The following is a 20,065-nucleotide window of genomic DNA, read 5'->3' as shown; positions in this document are numbered from 1 at the left end:
TGATATTACACACAAACAGAATATTTATAGCCTGAATAATTTGAATTAGTTTATAATCTGCTGAGTCAGACAGTCAAAGGTTGATCCAGCAAAAAACAACCTACAATCTCCAGCTGCAGGTTCGATCTGAATATTAGCAATCAGTTCTCATTTAAAGGAATAGTTTTACAGTCCATAGTGTACCAGCCGTTATTTGTCTAAACAGCACTCCCTGCACATGCAGTGCATCTTGCATAAATTGTGAGCTCTTGGATTAATTTACATGGACATGATTGAGGATTGCTGTCTTTATATCATGTAGTGAATTTTATCCCTCTTGGTCCGGCACAGTTGCAGACTTAACATCATGACTGTGACATTACTGTCACTGTGACCACACGACTGAAGTCTGTGAAGGCTCAGTCCTTCAGTCTGCAGGATGGATATTTGGATTCAACCAGCAAAACAGTGCTTTTCAGCGTGGTGCTAAGTTTATCTTCAAATAACTAAATTAAGATAAATTTTTGATTTTCAAAGGAAAAGAAACTACTAAGGAAAATATCTTCTTATGACACTGTATGCTACTTGATACTAACGTCTTCTTTTCTCTGTGTTACAGTGGAACTGGAGAGACGCATCGACTTTGAGCTGAGAGAAGGCTTGGTGGAGAGCCGCTATTGGTCAGCAGTGACCTCACACACAGCCTACTGGTGCTCCTATGATGTTGCTCTGTTCCTCCTCACCTTCATGTACAGACCACAAGAGCCGCCTGAAACTGAAGAAGACAACACGGACACCTCATAACATAAGTGCAAACTAACACATGGAGCCATCCATCACTAGGGTCAATTCACTTTCTATTCATGCTTTTTGAAACAAAATTGAAAGCCTACATCATGGGATATAAAGAGAGACTTCATTCTTCATTTTGGAATTTCTGTATAATTAGAAAATAATCTGTGCTTCATACAGTTTTGAAAAGTGCTAAATATAAAAAATATTATTTAATATACTGTTAAAATACATTTCTGAAACGTGAAATATTGGAATTACAGAATGATTTGTCGGTGAAGTTTTACTGGCAGTAATGACATGTTTTAAAACATGAAAATGAAAGCTGTAGTTTTTGTACATGGTGGGATCACAGATGGCAACTAAAATTTCAGTTTGGTTGAATGATTTCGTTGTAATATCGGCAGTCCTTGGCTTCACACACTGCTAGCAGAGCAAAACTGGAATGACTGTTATAACTGAGTGAATTGAAAATGAATTGACCCACACATACACAATTACACACAATCACTGATTTCACACTACATCTAAATTCCTCCCAGTTTACACACTCTAACCTCGATGTGACCTTTGACTGAGCGGACATATACTGTGCCCAGACCCAGCCCTCAGTGAAGTATTTGCTCTCAAAGCCTGTCCTCTGTTTCCTGGTCCTTTCTCTCAGCATCAACCCTGCTGTGTTTGACTGTATCAGTTACGCTCCCGCTGATGGTTACTCGTCTCACTAAGAAGCTCTGTCCATTGGTCGTCCAGTTTCTAGACTGTCGATGTGGTGCTGAAGCTCTAGCCCCCATGCTTGTCCCAGGACTAACCTTCTGATGAATATGTCACTCCTGTGATTTCTCAAAATCTGATCTGATAAGTGATCATGTAGCTGTCTTATTTTAGAGAAGGACAGCTGTCATAAGGGAATTATTTTCCAACACAATGCACTACACAGAAACTGAATCTTAAAACCAGAATACTTTACAGAGAATCAGAAACAATCTGACAAAATATCCCAGTTAAAACAGCATTAAGTGATTTTGACCACTAGGGGGCAGAAAGACTTTCAAAATACACTCCCTGCAATAGAGCTGTGATATACTATCAGCTTGTCTTGTGGCTAATATACTGTATTAACAAACACTTGCCTAACTCTGCACAGCTATGCACAGCTACCCGGATTACAGTCTGCTTTCTCCTGTAAGATGACTTCTAAATGTCATGTAAACAAGAATCTAATGCAGGTGGGAGATAAGAGTAACCTGATTTCTGCTGTAGAGCCCCAGTATCTCTGCCATGTGTACAGGTAACATGTGTACAGGTTTCTACTCAGCTTTTTACATACATGCAAGTGCTTAACAAGAAAAGTATCAGAGCAGAGCATGTAGCAAAACATTTTTGTATTTAAAATAATTCAATTCAATTCAATTCAATTCCAAAGTAAATTTGAGTAAATTTATCAGAGTAAAACTGAAACTAACACAAAGTAGCCTAAATGAGTGGGTTTCCACCACTGAGCATGTTAAACTGGCACACATTCATGCTGTGAGGAAGAGCTGTTCTGTCTGTCTGTCCTCTCGCTGCACTGTCACCTCCAACACGCACAACAAAAAAAGAAAAGAAGTTCTGGAAGCAGCTATCTTCTATCACTGATACAGTTCAAATCAGTGAGCCATGCTTCCAAAATAAGGTTTAGGGTAGAGGAAAAAATCTGGTTACTGATCTGCTGCATGTATACTTATATTAAAAGTAACTTGATTACTTAAAGGAAAACTCTGGTTCATTTGAACCTGATATATTTCCCAAAAATGCAGCCATTGTGGCTCTATGTGTCATACTAATTTTGCTCTCTCCAGCTCGTTTATAGAGATTTGGGGGATTCACAAAAAGATTGTTATTGCTCAAAACAACGATCATCGAGCCAAGCTGCTGAGACACCTACATCTTTCCAAATAACATGATTTTTCTCTCCATCTGTGACTGTCTGCGGGAGGAAAAGCTGCTGGCAGCAACAAAAACAACAGAAATCCTCCTTGCTTCTCGCCATGCAGCTCTTCAACTTTTCAGCTGTCTGTTCCTGCAGTTATCAGCTGGTAAAATCTTGTTTAAAAACGTTAAATTGCGGTGTAACCAGAGCTCCACCGAAACTGCCTGTCCTGTCTTATCAGCTGAAGCTGTCTGCTGTGGAGCAGCTCTGCCGAAACTGAACCTGCTCCGCCGAAACTGGCATTTATGTGGAGCTGCTCTGCAGTGGACAACTTCAGCTGACAGGTTGGCTGCTGCTCTGCAGTAGACAGGTCCTGTCAGCTGAAGCTGATAGCTGAAGCTGTCTGCTGCAGAGCCTAAACGCCAGTTTCGGCAGAGCTGCATTGCAGGTTCAGCTGACAGGTCCACTGCTGTAGCAGCTCTGTGGAGCAGCTGTGGAGCTGCAGAGCTGCAGAGCTGCGGTTGGACAGGTTCAGTAACGGCTCCGGTTGCACTTTATTTAATGTTTAAAAAAACATTTTACCAGAGGATAACTGCAGTAACAGAGAGCTGAATAATTAAATTCATTAAATAATTAAAGAGCTACAGGACGAAATGCGAAATAACTTCTGGCCCGTTTAAATTTTGTTGCACTGTTTGTCTTCCTCTCGTTATTATTATATTTTGCTGCAGCAACTTCTGCCCCTCTGCCTCACACAGCCACTCACCCTCAGTTCCCCCTCAGTTCACTCGCCCCCTCTCTCTTTTTCTCGTCTTTTTTAAAATGAGTCGGGAAACCCAACGCTTTATTTCTGTAATTCACAGGCTTTCTCTCTCTCAGAGAAAGCTTCTCACTGCTGTCTCTCCTCACCAGTGCTGTCTCTCTGTTGCTCATTCTTATGCTTAGTTCGTTCGCCCTCTCTCTCTTTTTCTCTCCTTTTTTCAAATGAGTCAGAATCCCACAACAAAGCCTAACGTTAACGTTATCAAACGAAGAGAGATGTCGTCTCCTCCTTTCTCTCATGGGTGGGTTGTACAGCTCTGACCATGACATGCAATAGCAGAGCCCAGAAGCCCCACCTGCTGGTGCAGAACTGAGTGACTGGTGGTTTGCTTGTTTATTTCAAGTTTATTAATATTAAGCATATCGCGTGTCCAAATTGCACCAAATTTTGACACTGCACTCCCTTGTATCCCCAGCAATGCACCTGCCGATTATGAAGTAGATTGGATAAACAGTTCTTGAGATATGCGAAGGACATACATACATACATACATACTTACAGACAGACAGACAGATGTTCCTTGCTTTATATAAAGAGACATAGAGAGATGATTGGTTGCCTGAAAAGGGGCGACAGTGACAACACCAGCGCCTTTCTGAAAAGTTCAGAGACTTTCAACTAGAAGCACTCAGAGTGGCCGCACAAAAAAGTTGGAGCACTCTGAAAAAAGAGCACTTTTTTCTCTAGGCAGCCACATACACTCTCTCCTCACTCAGAAAAAAGCACTATATGGACACTCAGCCTCAGGAGGTGATCACTTCATGGCCAGTATGGAGAGGAGGAATTACAATCTGAAACTGTCCTTTAATGTGAAAAACATCACTTAATGGAGCTTTAACTTTGAAGCTTTGACTGAAGCATCAGCTCTACTCTGCACACCAACTCATGTGTCATATCATCATGTTTACATGGAATGAACTATCTATTAGGAATTAAGAACATAATACTGATTGTTTAGGTGATAAAAACTGGTGGCCAAATGTTTGTGAGTTGCCAACAGACCATGGTTGTTCTTATAGATAACGGCAGGATGTCTGACTTTAATGTCAGTCAAATATCAGGCACAAACTACACTAAAATCTCATATTGCATATGATTTGATACTTGACTGCTCTTTGTACTGAGGCAACTCACCAAATATCATTCATATCAGACCAGGGTCAAAGATTCTAAATAAAATAGTGACCAAGGTTTGATATCCATGGAAAAAGTGACATCTAAGAATATTTTATACACATTTATTTGTTGATCTTTAAGAATTTTAAGTTTTTAAGGAATTAAAATCACACTTAGGTTCAAACAAAGCATGATATGGATATGTGCCATGTGCTTCAATTGCTGAGACATGGAGAAATGAGCATGCAGACAAACATTTAGAACCTGCAGATTCTACAGGGTTTAATTACATTTAAAACATTAATGAGGAACTGAGAAACATTTAAACTTGCCATATGTGAAGCTTGACATTTTTTATTTTTACATTTATGTTTATTATTTTGTCGTGATACATGTTTACAATACAGTTTTTCTGTTTGATTTTCATACTTGGTGTATATGTACCTTACTCCCTTTAGTAAATTAGTTTTATGCCTAAAAACATCTGGAGGTGAAGCCTGTGGACGCAGCTGGACACTAAATGTTTCAGGGTGGCAAAGTAGAGGGTCAGGTCTCGGCTCTGCCCAGTGAGGTGAGGTTCAGTTGATGAAATGATTCTGCCTCCAAGAAAGGTTTATGTAATAAAGTTATTTAAGCATTTTCCTCACTGGCCACCTGCAGCTCAAACAATGAAGTAAATTTGATTAGAAAGATGTGGTTCACCAAAGCATGATTGTTTATGTAACAGCGACACCATATCTTTGAATTGTGTTTCTATGCATTATGTTTTGAGTTGAAATGTAATGCTGAATGTTCACTTTCTGTTATTCAAGTCGTTCTTCCTACAATACCTGGATTTACACTTGATCGTGGTTATGGTGGATAAGGTCATTAAGTTAAGGCACCTCATTTTTTATGTTGATATAAAAAAAGCAACTTTACCATTATTTAGTAAAAATACCATAATTCAAACATCAAACATCATGATTTATAAAATGACTTAAGTCATTCTAGCACACGATCAGCACCTCCTATGCATTTCCTCCCTCAGTTTTCTTTTCACTTTCTATTTTCCTATCTGTCTTCATGATAATAACATTGTATACCGTAAGATGATAATAATTTGCTAACCATCAGAGATTTGGATTAATGTTTATACTTTTGTCAACGCTGGTAAAAACGGACAACAATGAGCCTGAATTGAAGGTTCAGCAACTAATAGCACTATTGTATGTAAAGGATAGAGGAAAGTGCTGAATACAGTTAAACAGTAAAATGGGGTGGGAATCCACATATAAATTAAAAGCCACACTACTTTTTGCATTGGTACTAAAAGATGAGGTTGCAAATATGCATAATAAGTGGCATAACAATTCTCCCTGAACATAAATTGCTGATGCATAAAGTTGCATTATGATTATAAATTGCAGAGACAGGTTAGCATTGTTTGCAGCACTGGGTGGCAGCCTGGTTATTGACAATCACTGCTGGTGTTTCCCTCTCTGCTCCTGTGTAATGTTACTACTGATGTTACTGCTGCCTACCAACAGCTCTATCTGTCCTTGTTTACACGTCTTTCTGGTAAACACTCTTCTCCATATGGAACACCTTACGCCTACCATGACCCGTGCCATATCTAAGCATCATGAACATGCACTCTAGAGAGTAGTGTGCCCTACTGTACTGAAGACAGAGGTGGTGTTGTGATGTTGGGGTACTCTCCACCCAGCAGCTTTTTATTGCCTTGGACTGTGACTGAGGTTCATTTTCCTTCTCTTAAGTAAGTTGAAAATAAAATTTCAGATAGCTGTAGATCAATATTTGGAATAAAGTAAGTTATTGTAACCTAAAGTCATTATTTGGTGAGAGTAAATATAATAATATATAAATTATTTTGCAAAGTGCCATTGACTATTTTGGAATGAAACACATCAAATGTTGAACTACAGCTCACATCAACATGATCTTTCATTGAAATGAACTGAATGATGAATAACCCTTCATTGCACACAAGCACACTGTCATTCTGTTGCTCACTCTTTCTACCCTCGCTGTACTGATACTTCTCGGATGATGTGGTGCTTTACCTTGATAGATCTTTGATTTTTCATTAAAATAAAGGGACGTACACCTCCCCTCTGGTCTCCATTCAGTCATTTAGAGGTATCTGTGTTTCTTCTCTGTTTGTGTCACAGTGTTTGCTTCTACTTAGATTTTTTCATGGGCAGTCATAGAACTCTCTTTGTCCGGTGAACATGTCAGCCATTGTTCCTCATGCTAACTAGCCAGGTGTTCTTACTGTGTACTTATAATCTAAAATCCTAAAGTATCTGCAGAAAACTTACAGTCCAGTCAGAACATGCTTTTAAATGACGTGCAATAAAATACAGCCATAGCTGTAGCCTCATAGTAAGAAAGATTTTCTCACAAAGAAACAGACACCCAGAAATCCATCTGTTAAAAATACAAGAGAGCCAGACAGCAAATCTGAGGGCATTTAAATAGTATTTTCACCTTTCACAGGCTATTACTTCCTAGAAAATGTTAATTATTTTATTCTAATACTTTACATCTTTTAATGTCATGTTATTTCTTACACATCTTTTATATTAAATTCCAGCATTTATAATACAAAATAAATTCACATTACTCAAACAGGACTTGAACCTGTGATGTGATATTACATCAGAACAAACTGAGCTAACAAGTTCAGCAGAGTTCATCTCTATTCAGAATCTGATCTCACAGCTGTCAATCAAAGCTGTTTGCTTTGTTCATGGTGTGGTTTTATTCCTTTATGTGTTATTATTTTACTTTAATGTGCACTTCTCTGTGGCGACACACATCACAGTTTTGTTTTTAGGCTACATGTCAATTATTTTGTTTTTTGTGATCGGTGCTTGATGTCTGATGAACCAGCAGTTTTTAAACTATATTTCCCAGTCAGACTAGTGTCCAGCCTTTCCTTCACCTCAGGCTTAGACTGACTAAGACAGTGTTTTCTTCAAAGATCCACATGCTGCATGTATCTGCACACCTTTCCAGTCACCAAACATTTGCTTTGTACTACTTTATGTTATTTGAGTACTATAATTAAAATATAGCAAATGAATTAAGCTATTAGATATATTTGACCCATATCCATAACCCTATAGTGAAAGTAGCATTTACACTGAAGTTCGATGTTCATTCTTGAACTTGGAAAGAGCAGTTGAGAAAACAGGAGGAGTAGCTGTTCAGAAAAATGAAATCTACAACAACCCCACACTGTAAACTCCTCAAGAGACTCTACACAACTCAGGGCACACAATCAGTAGGCTAATATGGCATCTGTTTGCTGACAGATTGAAGTAGTTTATCACTGTAAAATGAGGTCTCGAATCTAAAATAAGTAGTTTACCTGTTGGAGGTGTACTGGTCATCTGGAGCTCTTCATCAAACATCATCATCACTGTGGCTGGTTCTGCTTGTACTATTCCTCCCTGCATTACTTCTAATGTTCAACAAACAGGCTCCAAATATGTTGTTGCGTCGACTTGTTTTTATTGAAGAAAAGTTCCGCTAACTCAGCGATAAACACGTTTCATTTCCTATAAGTTCTTCACATTAAAAGTCTTCCATTGGCTTGTCAGTGGAAAGCTTTTAATATGAAGCAGCAGCAGCCGCAGCAGGAAATGTTCTCATGGGCTCCGTTACAAAGCGATCAGGATGGGAAGAGAGAAATACGGCAGATATGTGAAAGTGCGCATGGCAAAATACTTGATGAGTTTTCGCTTATTAAATCTCAAATTACCACCACTGAAGTACGCATTCTATGTATTGTATTTTCTCTTTATTTTCTCTCTTATTTCTTTTTTTTATTAATGTTACAATAATATTTTTTACTTTGTCCTTTTCATGTGAAGCAGTTAGTACATGTAATTTATTTAGCTGTAAAGCACTTTGAGCTGCATTTCTTGTATGAAAGGTGCTACACAAATAAAGTTATTATTATTATTGTTATCATTATTATTATTATTATTATTATTATTATTACAAACAGGAACACAGAAGAGAAATGTTAGACGCTCGGGTGCGTCCAATTACAATGTGCGGAGTCTTGTGTTTGTATTTGTGTGTGTGTGTGTGTGTGTGTGTGTGTGTGTGCGCGCGCGCGCGCGCGTGACACAGATGGTGACTGTTCTCTCACGTCCACGTGTGCATGTCAGCCTCTTCAAATGGGATGGACCGCGGCGTGTGTGCGCCTTCATAGCAAGGCACGCCGCTCGGTGTGCCCGCCAGGGTATAAATTCATGACGGAATCTGTGGAAATATTGATTTAATCTAACAGGCTACTAATAACACTTTGAACTAATTAGAAACCTCCCTGTACCAGAAGCCACTAGAAGATTGAAGCGTCACATTTCTTGGCGGAGAGCAGGACAAGAACAGGTAACTCAAATCGTTTCGACCTACAGTATGTTTCTCAATTTTCGAGCCTTGGCTTAGAATCATGAACGCACTCTTGTGAATATAAAGATGAAGACTTTATTCGCTACTTTTGGGCATCTTTATATTGAAACACTATTATCACTGTAATAAATACATTTTATGAAAATGTAGAACAGCAACACCTGAACTTCAAAAGTCAAAACTGAGATGATAAACATCTCTATACCACGCAAAATCTATAGACACTAAACTCTGGAGATGGAAAGTTACGGTAAAATGTTTAATTTCTTATTGTATAATGATACAAAATGATCGATCGACAATATATTTTATGCTGGACTTCATGTCATAAGTGTTTTAAATGTATTTCTGTCATAACTCATTTTGATATACACAAATACAGTACATCTACTGACATACAAACATAAAATAAATCAACATTTTAACAGGAATCCCTTTGATTATTTAACAATTTTGACCATTTTAAACTGTGTAAGTATGTACAAATTATTTAATGGAGGTACTTCTAAATGACAGCAATTCTGTGCTGACATGTCTTGCTACTTAATTGGCTGATACATACACTAATACTGATGTGATAAACTCATTTTCTCCAGTAATTTCTATCTTATTTATTTCTTTTATCTTATCTTGCTCACTAAACACTCACTGTTTGTCTTACACATATAAATATCCTAACATAGAAAAGATCACAATCTTCAATCAAATCTTTTGCAATATTTGCAATATAATTATATCTGTCCCATATAAATCAAACTACACATTAGTATCATTCTAAGTTGAATGACTGTATTGTAGAGGCTGTGATCTGAGTTGTTTTCGTCACAGACATTTGTTGGCAGAAAGCAACTGGATAGATGTTTGACCCTGATTTGTCTTTTTTTCCCAGCCACACTAGCTGGTCCAATCTCTAAACAGACATAACAAGCACAGTCATATCCATCCATCACCTGAGTAGGTCACGGGACTACAATGAACATTCAGTCTTCCATCAACAAAGAGGTCTTCATCCCCCGTGATGAGCGGATGCTGGTGGCAGTGGAGGTGAAGAGGAGGCAAAGGAAGCGGATGTCCTTCCTGCCCACTGGAGCCAAAGGAAACTACGCTACATTCATCTGTGTTTCAGGTCAAATTTGACTTTTAGGTTTTCTTTATGTGCTGAAGATTAGCTGAGCATCTGTATTTCCCAGACATGCACTACTAAAAATGAAAAGGAAGTCCAACCTACAGGACAGTAACAGGAGCTCTGATTGATTGGTTAGCTAGTTTAGTCTTGTGAGAAAGATCCTCTCTCGTCAGCTGACTGGCTGCAGGTTCTGATGCTGCCATGTTTAACAAAGTGCACTGCTGCATAGCATTACATTTAAGAGAGCTGCCTCACAATGAAATCTGTTGTTAAAACAGTAAAGCAGAAGACAAATGAATGAATTATTAATTTATAGTATAGAGAGAATAGTGAAATAGAAATCATTAACTGTTCTTAACAGTGCTTTTTAATAGCATCAAGCATACATTTGATTAATTACTTTATAGATATATTTTTAAATGTATCAATCAAAATTGATTATACATAAACAACCAGTCTATAATTATTCCAGACTAGTTCTATCAGCATTGATCCAAAATAGGGTTTCATAGCCATCAGTTGTTAGAATGTTTTCTTCCTTTGAAAGAGACACAGAATTATTTAAATTACTTATTTTGGAGACATTTTTTAACAGTTTTAGAGGGTGCTGATGAATGCTGTCCTGCCAATAGGGACGCTAAATCAGTTCTGTTTTTTTTAAATTAGATAAAAGTTTATTTCGTGGCATTTAGCCTTCACTTATACAGACGGGGAACATGAAGAGAGAGAGTGATATGGCATGCAATAAAGGTCTTTGGCTGGGACAGAATAAGGCATGTTGCAGTTAAATGGTCAGTGTCTTAGTCACTAGTCTTCCAGGACACCACCATACCAGCAATAGGAAACAATGCGTTTTGTCATTTGCTCACAGATGGGCCAGTCTTTGAGAAACCACTGGCCACAATTCATCCCTTGCAATTGAACATGTAGAAGCTCCTCTACATCCATTGGCCTCCACATTTGTCCAGTCAGCATCTCTTTGAGCAGTTTCAGTTGAAAAGCGTTACTCCTGGGTAGTTTGATGGAAGTATCTGAGAGGCAAAAACCTGATTCCCAGATTAACAGGCCAGTCTGTGTAACATTTTTGGCTTATTCCAGCATCACTTTTGGAAATATAAGTCTGTTTTTTTTAGGAGGTTAAACTCAGTTATTTTGGCCCAGAACAGATGCATTGTTGAAGAGTATCACAGCAGCCATTGTTTGGGAGAGTACAGAGATGTCAGAGCTGTGAGAGCAGTGCTGTCAGTGAACATGGAAGATTAAGAATTTGGCACCGTCACAGTGTTGCATTTTGATTGACGTTTGTGGGTTCATGCCTTGAATTGTATCATTTCCCAACAACACAAAGTGTGTTCATTTGATATTATTTTTTTATTATTTTGCTTGAAAAGGACATTTTTAAAAATGTTTTATGATTATAATTATGAATTGATTGTGAGTTGTATTAACATTAAATTTGTACTATTTTCATATCTAATATAAAGCTTTGTGTTGGTTCAGGCTCAGTACCATTGGCTCATTGATGGATCGTCGATCGGCTACGAGCTGACTAATAACATCCAATCACATTCATACAAATGTATTAGGTGGGCTTCATAGACTGCCAGTTCTTACTGCTGGTGGAAATTATGAATCACCTTACTGATTCAAATTGTTTTGTTCAGTTGAAAGAGTTGTAGTCACTGACTATGTAGTTTGTTCATTGTTGATGCACTTCAGTGCGAACATCAATAAATGAACATATCACTGTTTAAAACTCTGTGATGTTCCATACTGCTTCTCACTGTCTTCAGTTCAATAGATAAGTTCAGTGCGTTGCTGGTTTGAACTGTTATATTTAGTTCAGTACAAAGCTAGGCCTATACAAGCACTGTTCACAAGGTAAATATCTCAGCAGCCATCTATCTGCAACAGAGCTTTTAAAGAAGAAGTAATATACTGGATATCACAGCTGGGCTGAACAGTGCTGTTACTGGTCACCACTGAGGCTCCACTGTTAAAAGCTAAATTCAACAGAGTGACCTCAGTTGGAAGATTCCATGTTAAAGATTTGCTCGTTCTTAGACTGAACACCTCTACTTACTAATACCCTGCTGATTCTCTAATGCCAACACTGTTTGCTTCTGCAGCTTACTCCACCACCTCAATCATTTTCTATTAATAGTCAATTATAAAAATGTTAAGTTTCCAATGTCTTCTGTCTAGCTATTGTTCCTCAGTTGTTCTATTTTAAAACTGAAAGCTTTCATATCAGATTTTAGAAGCAACCCTAAATTCGTATCAAGAGAACTTAACGCATGATCTTGTATATTGTCTGTGTAGTGACCAACACGAGGCCACATCAGCTCTTCATTACAAAGGTGAAGCAGTTTGGTGGCTCTTCCACCTTCACCAGGAGGTCCCAGTGGACAGTGGAGCAACTCCGACAGGTCAACGGCATTAACCCCAACAAGGTCAGAAACACACAAAAAAACAAGTCTATCAGCAGGCTCCAGTCTTGTTTACAAGTGTTGTTAAAAATATTTAAAAGTTGTCTATACATTTGAATATTATGAATACCTGTGCTCTGCTTGTTCAGGACAGCCCAGAATTCGACCTGGTGTTTGACAATACTGTGGATCAGTGGGTGGCCAGCTCAGCAGCAGAGAAGTGTATATTTGTCCAGATTCTGTACCATGCCTGCCAGACCTACTGGGAGGGGAAGGCAGGGAGTCTGGGCAAGGCTGGGAAACTGGGCAAAGTTAGCAATCAGAGGAGAGTGAGCCAGGGCGCTCATCATGAGGTCAGAGCTGGGCCCAGTGACTCACCCGCCTCTGCATCCAGAACCCTGCAGGCCCGACGGAAGAGCTACATTCCGCCCAAACAGGCAGAGTTCATCAACTGCCAGTCCAAACTCACAGGAGGTATATGACTTTTAAGATTTATGATGCTCTGGAAATCGCTTTCTTTATGTCCGTTGTTGTAACATTTTGTCCTCGTCCTACCAGATGCCTGCACCATGAATTTGGTCATCTACCGCTGCAAAGCCTTCTTGAATCGTGTGAAGAATATGATGGTTGCAAACCAAAGTCATTCACACAGTCGAGGTAAGGTGGTGACTGAAGGGGAACTCTTCCAAATTTACATAAAAGATCAGTTAATTGGTCATCAAGGTTATCTTAGGTCAAGCCCAGAGACTTCATATTTGTAACAGAAAGTCTGTTTTACAAACTAGGGGTGTAGAGTTTGAAAAATGTGATGGGTTTACTGGGTATGGAGGATCTAGATTGCTAAAAACTACTCAGCTCTGTAACCACTGAATCTAAATTTCATCTCATGGTCTTCTCATAAAATCTCAAATAATCTTGCTTTTAATTTGACAAGTTTACATTATTAATTTCTAGCTGACATTGTGGGTGTATGTGATGTGCTATTGTGTGTAGCTTTGTATTTTGTATAATGTGTCCTGTGTGTTTTTTGCTTTGTACTGTTTGTTATTGTGCTGTTATATGTTTTAATTGTAAGGAACTGCAGATGAAAATTAGTTATAAGCTAACTCTGGTGCAGTACATCAAATGTTAACATTTATGTTTAACACTGTACATGGTCCCAATAAATACATTTCAATATAATTACAATTGGTTGCATTATGGGAAGTGTAGGATCCAGTCTTTTTGGAACTTAAATGGACTGCATCTATATAGTGTTTTTCTAGTCTTATCCACCACTCAAAGCATTCTACAACACATGCCAACATTCACCCATTCACACACACGTTCATACAATGATGGCAGAGGCTGCCATGCAGGGCGTCAACCTGCTCATCAGGAGTGATATAGTGCTTCCTATCCAAAGTACCCCACAGTGTTTCTGTGCTCACCCACATACACTTACACACAATCTGGGGTTCACTATCTTGCCCAAGGACACCTTGACATGTGGACTGGAGGAGCTGGGGATCAAACCACTGACCCTCCGATTAGTGGATGACCCGCTCTCCCTCCGAGCCAGAGCTGCCCACAGACTTGACCGACTTAACTTTAATATGAGCAGAGATATGAAAGCTAAAACAATGACACTTTACCAGAATGTATCTTCTTACCTATTTAGTTGTGTAAAGGATAAACACTGCTGTCTTTTTCCTTCCCAGTCAGTAGAGGGAGGGTGAGTGGGCGAACAGCAGGCATGTGCGAGCAGAGGGTGACGTCACACCCATATGTTGGATTAATTTGGTCTAATGGCAAATGTCAACTAGGCAAGAAATGGGGGGAAACATTCTTACATGCTAGTATTTTTGTCAGGACACTGTAAGGCGTGCCAGATGCTAACTGTTTCTCCTGGCGTTAATTTCCGTTCTCGACGCATCATGTCTTTTTGTGACACTGATATTGCCAAAGAGTGTTACTCATCTTTGTCTAACAGTTGCAACAATGTTTCAAATGTTGCAACAAACCATTTCCTATGTATTTTGAGATACATAGGAAGATTAGGAAATGATGACCTTTTTTGAAATGGATACAGAATTAAATCAATGTTATATTACTCCATGCCAGTGCAGGAGGTGTAGTGTAGGCATCACATTAGCAGAGCAGCAGCAGCTTCAGTCTGTCTACACAGGATGTGTTCAGGCACAGTATTTAATTGTAGGCCACCTGTGTTTTGGCAGTGCTCAAAGCCCAAAACATAACCACTATAGTAAGGCGGAAAAATGGAGGAAAATAGACTTGAAGCGTAAAAATACATGAGTGACCTGCCATTATGGAGCCATTATAGATTGCTGTATTGATCTTAATCAATACGTATCATCAAAAGCCTGTGAGACCAGCCTTTAGTGAGGAGGCGGAGAGTAATGTTCTCTCAGGTTGCCCAGAATTCCTAGCTTCACCACTAAATGGATATTTAGCAGAGAGAGAAGAGGTATCGGAGTGCTTTAGCATCTCCAGTCCAAGGTGCTTAATGGAGTCAATGATCACAGGAAGACTGCTTTGGTTTTTACTCTCTTTTCTCATAGATACTTAGGATTTTGAATGTCATCTTATTCTTTTTTCTGAGACCCAAAACAACTTCCTGTCACAGGTCATATTATCCTGGGCTTGTGTCTCTCTGGGTTATTTTCCCTGCTGCCTTTTTGTCTATTGTCCTCACTGTGCTGCACCTCTCTGCAGCAGCAGAAAGGCTTCTCTGTGCTCTGTGATGTGACGGTCAGATGAGAGAAGACTTTGTTTATTTCGGGGAGGTCAATACAATGGCTCGTCTTTAGGAAGCCCGGAGCACTGAGACTGAGAGGGAGCACGGTGCACCATTGAACCCACTGACAGGGGCAGTGTAATGGGTGGGAGAGGTGCCAGGCTGCAGCAAGGCACCAAATTACACTTCAACAGCACTGCAACATGCTTAACCTCAGTCGACCTGTGACACATGGTACAACTGATAAAACATAATGATGCTTCAGTGAATCAGACAGGGGAATAACCTCTTACTGACTCAGGGTTCAGTAAATTTACTTGAATTTCAGCAGAATGCTGAGCTGGTAAATAGGACTTCTATGGGGCCGTTATCTATTATAATCTTATTTTTATTACAATTTAATCTGAAATATATTTGAAGCTAGCAGGAACTTTTCACATTGTCATACTGACACACTCATCAACCAACCTAGCTGGTCTGTGATGTTTCACACTCTTCGGTCTGTCAACACTATGGCCACTAGTTGTTGAGATATCTTTGTCTGGAACAGATTGCCATGACATGTCGTCTGCATATTCATGGTCCCACATGACTTCAGTGATGCTGGCACCACTGTAAGGTCAGAATGCTTATTGACAGTCCCTAGAGGATGAACCCTAAATGTATCTGATGACCCTCTGACCTTTTATCTGTTACCACTTTCACAACCTTTTTTGGCACTTGGAGGAAACGTATTTATTAGTGAGAAAGTCTGTTCTAAACTGTATTTTATTAATTTATTACTTGTGATACACTGACTGTTTGCCTGAATGAATTTTCATTTACACGTTTCTCTTCTTTTGTATGTATGAACAGGTCAGCCTGGGCAGCGTGTCAGAGGGAGCACTATGGGCAATGTAGTTCACAGGGTGAATGTTGCTCTTGGGGAGCGTGGTGACAGATTAACTCGTGCTGAGGACAAGACTGTGGAGCTGATGCACAAAGCCCAGCAGTTTGCAGACACTGCTCACAAGGTTACCTCAACATGCAGATGTTTCAACGTCATACACCTTTTCTACAAGATAAATAATTTATAATAAGTAGTGGAAAGTGACTAAATAGCTACATTTACTCGCGTACTGTACTTAAGTACAATTTTGAGATACTTGTACTTTACTTGAGTATTTCCATGTGATGCTACTTTATACTTCCACTCCACTACATTTCAGAGTGAAATATTGTACTTTCTACTCCACTACATTTATTTGACAGCTTTAGTTACTCTTCAGATGAAGATTTGACACAATGGATAATGTAACAAGCTTTTAAAATACAACACATTGTTAAAGATGAAACCAGTGGTTTCCAACCTTTTTGGCTTTTGACGTCTTACAAAAAGCAGTGTGTAGTCGGGGTCACATTTCAGATGTCTATGAGTTGTTAACAGCTCCACCAAATAGTGATTTTTCCCTCTAAACTTCTCAAATGGTTTCATTTCAATACATTTTCAAATGATCCAATATTTCAGCAAAAATCAAAGATTAGAGAAAAAGTCAAAAAACTGAAAATAGATTTATGTATCAGAATCATCTCACGACCCCTCTGATTTATATGGTGACCCCTACGTTGGGAATCACTGGACTAAACTAGCTAACTGTATATAAAGTAGTGTAAACTAGCTCCACCTCCAGCAGCTACAACAGTAACATGCTGCTCTAACACTGATGCTTCACTATTAATAATCTAATGATTCATATACAATAATATATCAGTCAGAGGGACCAAACCACTACTTTTACTGCAATACTTTAACTACATCAAGCTCATAATACTTATGTACTTTTACTGCAATACTTTAACTACATCAAGCTCATAATACTTATGTACTTTTACTGCAGTTGTAGAGTTGCAGTTTTAGAGTTGCAGTTGCAGTTGCAGAGTTTTCATGCAGGACTTTTACCCGTGATGGAGTATTTTTTACGTTGATTTATTGGTACTTTTACTTAAGTAAAGGATCTGAGTACTTCTTCCATTGCTGTTGAAAATATGAGAGTTCAGATTTGAATATGTGTTTATATTGTTTTTATTACAATGAAGATATTTTGTGTTGTTTTATTTCCTGTGCAGCTGGCCCTGAAGTATTCAAAGTAGAGCCTGCTGGAGGATGGATGGAGTCCTTCAGGAAGATAAAGAGGAATCACTAACACTGTCTGAGGCAGTCTGAGCCCAGCAGATGCAGCTAACTCCTCATGAAAACCTGTCTGTGAGAAGACAACTGGAGAAGAGAAAGTCCCACTAAACTGTTTCTTTCATAACCTCAGGAGAACCGGCTAAATACTTTGCCTTTGTGATTTAAATTTTTGCTTTTCCTGGTGGAGACAGCTCGTTCCCATGGTCTGGGGATCATCTGCACTGTGTTCAGTTTTGATGTCCTGCCTGCTGTCAGATGAATCTCCTGTATTTTAAGAGAAAAAGAAAGCTGGACTTGTAGATTTAAGCTGCAATTATTTTACATTACTTTTTTGTGTTTTTTTTAAGCACCCTGCAGAAACCTTGTTTCAGTTGTTACCCGGCATTACATTATTTGAAAAGATACTTGCCTAACCTAAGTACTGTGTGATAGGTAGTTCTGGTCAGAGTGAATGGTACTTCTGTTTTTGTAATGTATCGCATGGGTTGGATTTAATTTGGTTTAACTGCACTAAATGTTTGATTTAAAGCAGTCCTCTCTGTGCTTTGTCATCATCAGTTGTTGTCACCATTCTGTGTTTCTGTCAACTCTGTGTTCTCTGTGTTCATAGTGTCAACTGTCATCCTGTATTTTGTCTGCTGTGCTCTGTCTTGTCGTCTGTGTATGTAATCACTGTTTTGTATTAGAAGTGTTGTCTTTGAGAGTTGATTGTAGGTGGATCAGGTGGTTCAGGTATGTTGGAGTATTTTTCATTGGGAGCAGTGAGAGTGAGGCTGGTCTGTGTATAAAGGTCAGGGTAACTTTAGAAGGTCAAAATGTTGACTTAAGTTTAATTGCTTTGTGTTTGCATGACTTCTTTCAGTGAGCTGGTGTAAGGCTAACTTGAACAGCAAATGAACTATGTTCTTGTGATGCTGAATTCAGTTTGATATTACACTTTTATACATTACAGGGATTCTACTGAGACTTTAATGTTTTGTATTTTACCTTTGGTTTCAGTTGAATGTAAGCAATGTATGTGTCTGTGATTAATTAACCCATTCACAAAGCTCCCATTCCTCTCTGATCCAAATAAATAATACTTGACCTGTGTTGAGCTGTGCTTCTGTTGCTGCACTCATCCAGGACTAGAGCTGTTCAGGTTTTCAACCACCAGATGGCTCTCAAATCAAGCAATAGACTTCCCACAACTGTACGGTGGAACAGTTCAAATGTAACTGATGAGAGTTCAAATAAAAATGTTTATGTGCTGCGTAAACCCTTCAAACACAGTGTTCACTGTAATGGACATCAAATATTAATTAGTAGATTTTGACTTAAGTCAAAAAAGTAAGAAAAAGTAGTAACATGACAAAACAAGAAGTGGAATAACAAACACCTTGTGGACACCTTTTGACACACATGCAGACCTCACTTTCTTCCACTGGGTATAATTTTATAATCATTACTAAATCAATTATTTTAAAAGTTCATTTTAAGTTAATAAAATCTATTTTTCAACAAAATACTAATTTTAGATGGTATAAAGTTAATATTCAAGTTAAAAAATTAATTCCTTATATCACTTTGAATATAGAGCTGTAGAGGTTATTGGTTATTGTCATAGCCCATTTACATCCATATCTATAAAATATTTGAGATTGATTTGTTTAAAACAACCATTAATCAGAAACTCCATTGAAATATTTAAAGGGGACCTTATGGTCATTTTTAGCTCTAAGTTTTTATTTTTGGACTCCACTAGAGTAACTTTGCATGATTTACAGTTCAAAAAATTCTTTATCTAGTCTTAGTTCCTATGTCTTGAAGGCCCACTCTTTTCTGATTGGCCAGCTTTCCAAAAGTCTGCACATATCAGTCATGTTAAGTTACCACCGATGCAAACCCACCATTTCCTGCTTCACTGATTCATATTAAAAGCTTTTAAATGACAAAATAACAGGAAAATTTTATTGTGAAGAATTTACAAGAAATGAAACATGTTCCTCCCGAATTAGCAGGTCTTTGTTAGCGGTACTAAAAAAAAAAATTAAAACAACAACATATCAACATATTTGGAGCTGTTTGTTGAGCAGATGAGTTAATAATGCAGGGAGGAATAGCACAAGCAGAAACAACCACAATGATGATGTTTGATGAATAACTGCAAACAACTAGCACACCTCTAACAGGTAAACTACTTATTTTACTTTGTGCCAGCTCCACTTCAGTCATGGCTCGGTGTGACTTCTCCCAAAACAATTGAAAAATGCCTTTATGTTAGTGGAGCGAAGCAATGAACTGATGTGCTGTGCATGGAGCAGATGACCATATAAATAAAAACCATCAAGAGCCAACGTTGACTCTAGCTGAAAATAGAAAAAGACATTGGAAACCAGTGCTTTTTGCTCACAGGGATTACTTCTACATACGTTTACCTCATTATTTGACACTTTAGCCACATTTAATATAAACATCTGACATCGTAACATTATATATATGACTGAAAATAAAGAAAAGAGTAATAGATCCCCTTTAAGACATTGACATGTCAGTTGAAACATCCATTGT

General features: G+C 38.5%; 2 protein-coding genes across 2 annotated transcripts in view; both read left to right on the top strand.

Annotated features, from left to right (window-relative positions):
* Positions 1-6,731, top strand: part of ddhd1b (DDHD domain containing 1b) — a 37,054-nt gene extending 30,323 nt beyond the window's left edge. The window contains exon 13 of the mRNA XM_067573125.1: positions 599-6,731. Within this exon, the coding sequence (XP_067429226.1) occupies positions 599-783 (185 nt within the window). The 3' untranslated portion in view covers positions 784-6,731. The remainder of the gene's footprint in view (positions 1-598) is intronic.
* Positions 6,732-8,826: 2,095 nt separating this feature from the next.
* Positions 8,827-18,606, top strand: stxbp6l (syntaxin binding protein 6 (amisyn), like). The gene is made up of 7 exons (XM_067572906.1): positions 8,827-9,032; positions 9,943-10,179; positions 12,502-12,632; positions 12,758-13,082; positions 13,167-13,265; positions 16,201-16,358; positions 17,452-18,606. Exons 2-7 carry the CDS (start codon positions 10,026-10,028, stop codon positions 17,473-17,475), a joined length of 891 nt encoding a protein of 296 aa, XP_067429007.1. The 5' UTR covers positions 8,827-9,032; positions 9,943-10,025; the 3' UTR covers positions 17,476-18,606.
* The last annotated feature ends 1,459 nt before the right edge of the window (positions 18,607-20,065 follow it).

Source organism: Thunnus thynnus, chromosome 18 (assembly GCF_963924715.1).
Source record: "Thunnus thynnus chromosome 18, fThuThy2.1, whole genome shotgun sequence".
Lineage (NCBI taxonomy): Eukaryota > Metazoa > Chordata > Actinopteri > Scombriformes > Scombridae > Thunnus > Thunnus thynnus.
Note: the sequence above shows the minus strand (reverse complement) of the source record. Positions and strands in the feature narration are given on the sequence as shown.